Raw genomic sequence first — 3,673 nt, 5'->3', positions numbered from 1 at the left:
AATGACGTTTATTTTGAATTTCACAAATATTTGTTTGTTGTGAAGGATTGTAACACTCGGGCGGTTCTTCTTAAAGGTTTCACCTCTGGCGGCCTATACAAGTTATTGGTCCCATAATCTCCGTGTGCCTTTCTTACCGCTCGTGTGTCCTCCGAGGTGTGGCATCAACGTTTAGGCCACCCCCATAATCAAGCTCTACAACATGCCTTAAAACAATGTCTCGTCACTACAAATAAAGCCAGTTTGTCAAAGTTGTGTACTGCGTGTCAACTCGGGAAATCAGCTCGTTTTCCTTTAGATAGGGTTTCAAGCACTAGTGATAATGTTTTAGATTTGTTGTACACGGACATCTGGGGTCCGTCTCCTGTAATTAGTGCTACTAGCTTCCGTTATTTCATACTTTTTGTAGATGACCATTTGCGTTATTGCTGGTTTTACCCATTACGGTTAAAATCATATATATATATATATATATATATATATATATATATATATATATATATATATATATATATATATATATATATATATATAATATTTGATGTGTTCCGGGTGATAGTAGAACGACGTTTTTCGCGTTCTATCAAAGCCATACAGTCTGATTTAGGGGGTGAATACCGTCGTCTTCACAAAGTCTTCGAAAATCTAGGCATTACACACAGACAATCGTGTGCCTATACCCACGAACAAAACGGGCCTGTTGAACGTCGGAATAGACACATAGTCAAAACCGGCTTGGCATTGCTTGCTGAAAGTTCAACACCACAAATATATTGGGATTATGCCTTTGAAACAGCCACCTATTTAATCAATTGCCTACCATCTTCCGCTATAAACTATGAGAGTCCACATTATCGTGTCTATAAAACACAACCTTCGTACACTTTCTTTCGTGTATTCGGGTGTCGCTGTTACCCTTATCTTCGGCCTTATAACCGGCACAAGATAGAGTATCGGTTAACACCCTGCGTCTTCCTAGGTTACCCAATTTCTTTTAGGGGATATCGGTGTATGGACCCTACCACGGGGAAGATCTTTATCTGCCGTCATGTTCGGTTTGATGAGTCCACTTTCCCTTTTGCTTTGCAGGCATCTGTACAGACTACTGCGAGTCCTACTACAACGCCCTGGGGAGTCGGGCCAGTTGTAGTCACTACTCAGTCTACACCTCTAGCTGTGGATTAGAACAATATTCTCATTCAGTTTGAACAGAAAGCGAATACAGAAGTGTATATCTAATCACACCACTAATCTCTCCTGACAAGTAGACTAGCTGTACAAGACTAATTCTAGGACCACACAAATATAACTATGTTACACAATGAAATAATAATAATAATAATAGTAACACTAATACACCCCCTCAAGCACAAGGTTCGTGGTCGATGACATTGAGCTTGTCCCGTAGAGCTGTAAATCGAGGTCCCGGCAAAGGCTTGGTAAGGACATCAGCTAGTTGATCTTTGGTGGAGATGAAGTTCACCACGAAGTCGCCCGAGGCTACCTTGTCCCGCACAAAGTGATAATCAATCTCGACATGCTTCGTCCGGGCATGAAACACAGGATTCGCACACAGATAATAAGTAGCACCTAAGTTGTCACACCACAAGCTGGAGGGACGACCAGTGTGTAATCCAAGCTTGCGTAGTAAGGAAACAATCCAGGTGACTTCGGCAATGACATCGGCTAGGCTTTGTACTCTGCTTCAGTAGAGGAGCGAGCTATGGTGCGCTGCTTCCGAGATAGCCAGGATACTAGATTACTTCCTAAAAAAATAGCATAGCCACTGGTGCTCTTCCTGTCTACCGGACATCCAGCCCAGTCGGAGTCAGAGTAGGCATGGATGGCACTCGAGTCGGAGGGAGTTAGCCGAAGACCGTAACCCAGAGTACCCTTGATATACCGTAACACACGTTTCACCATTGCCCAATGATCTTCAGTCGGAGAATGCATAAACTGACACAAGCGGTTGACTACGTAAGCTAGATCTGGCCGTGTGATAGTCAGATACTGTAGTGCACCGACGATACGACGATACTGCGTAGGGTTCTCATAGGGCTGATAAGACGGAGTCACCGCTTGAGTAACCGAAGCTGGTGTAGTGAGAGGCTTGCAGTCAGACATCCCAGAGCGGCCCAAAAGATCTATCATGTACCTCCGTTGGGACAGAATCATACTGTTACCTGCCGCAACTGTCTCTATGCCCAAAAAGAACCCTGGTGTGCCGAGGTCACGAATTTTGAACGCGGTGGCGAGACGGCGTAACAGAGACTCAACCATAACTGCATCACTGCCCATCATGATGATGTCGTCTACATAGACGAGGAGAAACACTTTAGATACACCCGTCGAGTGGTAAAATAATGAGACATCAGTCTTGGATGAGAAAAACCCTGCAGACAATAAAAAGTCATGTAGTCTTTTGAACCACGCATGTGGGGCCTGCTTAATCCCATAGAGCGAGCGTTGTAAAAGACAGACATGATCCGGATGAGTTGGGTCTTCATACCCTGGCGGCTGCTTCATGTATACTGTCTCAGCTAAATGGCCATTAAGAAAGGATCGTGGACATCCAACTGACGTAGAGTCCATTTGTGGGAGATAGCCAAAGAGAATAAGATGCGGACTGTAGTGGGTTTGACAACTGGACTGAAAGTGTCAAAGAAGTCCTCCCCTACGACTTGATTGAAGCCTTTGGCTACTAAACGGGCCTTATAGCGTTCAACCGAGCCATCCGCAGTTCGTTTAGTACGAAAAACCCATTTGCAACCAATAATGTTCATGGTAGGGTCTGGTGGTACTAATCGCCAAGTATTGTTATGAAGGAGGGCATTGAACTCTTGATCCATTGCGTCACGCCACTGTGGGTGCCCCACGACTTGGGAGTAGCACGTTGGATCAGTTGTCGCCGTTAGTGTATGAAACTCTTCATTAGTGCCCCGGGTTATATGCCGAAGGTGCATAGTCGAAGGTTGAACCGTGGTTCGCTTCCGGGTCCGTCTAGGGGCATTTGACTCAATGGCCAATAATGGTGCCTCTTGAGCCAAAGGGACTGGCTCAGGGTCCGGCATTGGTCCAGGTGTTGGCACAATTTGTTGGGATTGCACAGGTGATATGGGTGCTGAAGCCCAAGGTAGAGGTGCAGGTGTAGAGTCCTGCTGTACTGAACCTATTGCAAAGGGAAAAACATTATCGTCAAACCGCACATGGCGACAGATATAGGTTTTCCCACTGATTGGATCCATGCATCTATATCCCCTATAGGATGGAGGGTAACCTAAGAAGACACATGGGGTGGAACGATACTCTATCTTGTGACGATTATAAGGCCGCAGATGAGGGTAACATTGACACCCGAAGACACGAAGAAATTGGTACGGTGGGGCTTTTTGGTAAAGACGATAATACGACTTTGAAACTTTAATACCGAGGTGGGAAGATAGTTGATTAGGCAGGTGGCAGTTTCAAAAGCATAGTTCCAATATTGTTGCGGGACGGAGCTTTGAGCAAGAAGAGCTAAGCCCGTTTCGACAATGTGTCGGTTACGGCGCTCAACTTTTCCGTTTTGTTCATGTGTGTAAGCACATGACTGCCGTGTTCAATGCCCAAGTTTTGGAAAGTTGTATGTAACTTACGGTACTCACCCCCTAAATCTGATTGGATTGATTTGATA

At 45.1% G+C, this 3,673-nt stretch overlaps 1 protein-coding gene across 1 annotated transcript; it reads right to left on the bottom strand.

Annotated features, from left to right (window-relative positions):
- Positions 1-1,686: 1,686 nt before the first annotated feature.
- On the bottom strand, positions 1,687-2,526 carry LOC109163960 (uncharacterized mitochondrial protein AtMg00810-like). Its single transcript, XM_019312694.1, has one exon. It carries the CDS (start codon positions 2,524-2,526, stop codon positions 1,687-1,689), a length of 840 nt encoding a protein of 279 aa, XP_019168239.1.
- Positions 2,527-3,673: the final 1,147 nt, after the last annotated feature.

This window comes from Ipomoea nil, unplaced genomic scaffold (genome assembly GCF_001879475.1).
Source record: "Ipomoea nil cultivar Tokyo-kokei standard unplaced genomic scaffold, Asagao_1.1 scaffold3054, whole genome shotgun sequence".
NCBI classification, from domain to species: Eukaryota; Viridiplantae; Streptophyta; class Magnoliopsida; order Solanales; family Convolvulaceae; genus Ipomoea; species Ipomoea nil.
This window is presented reverse-complemented; position numbering and strand designations above follow the sequence as displayed.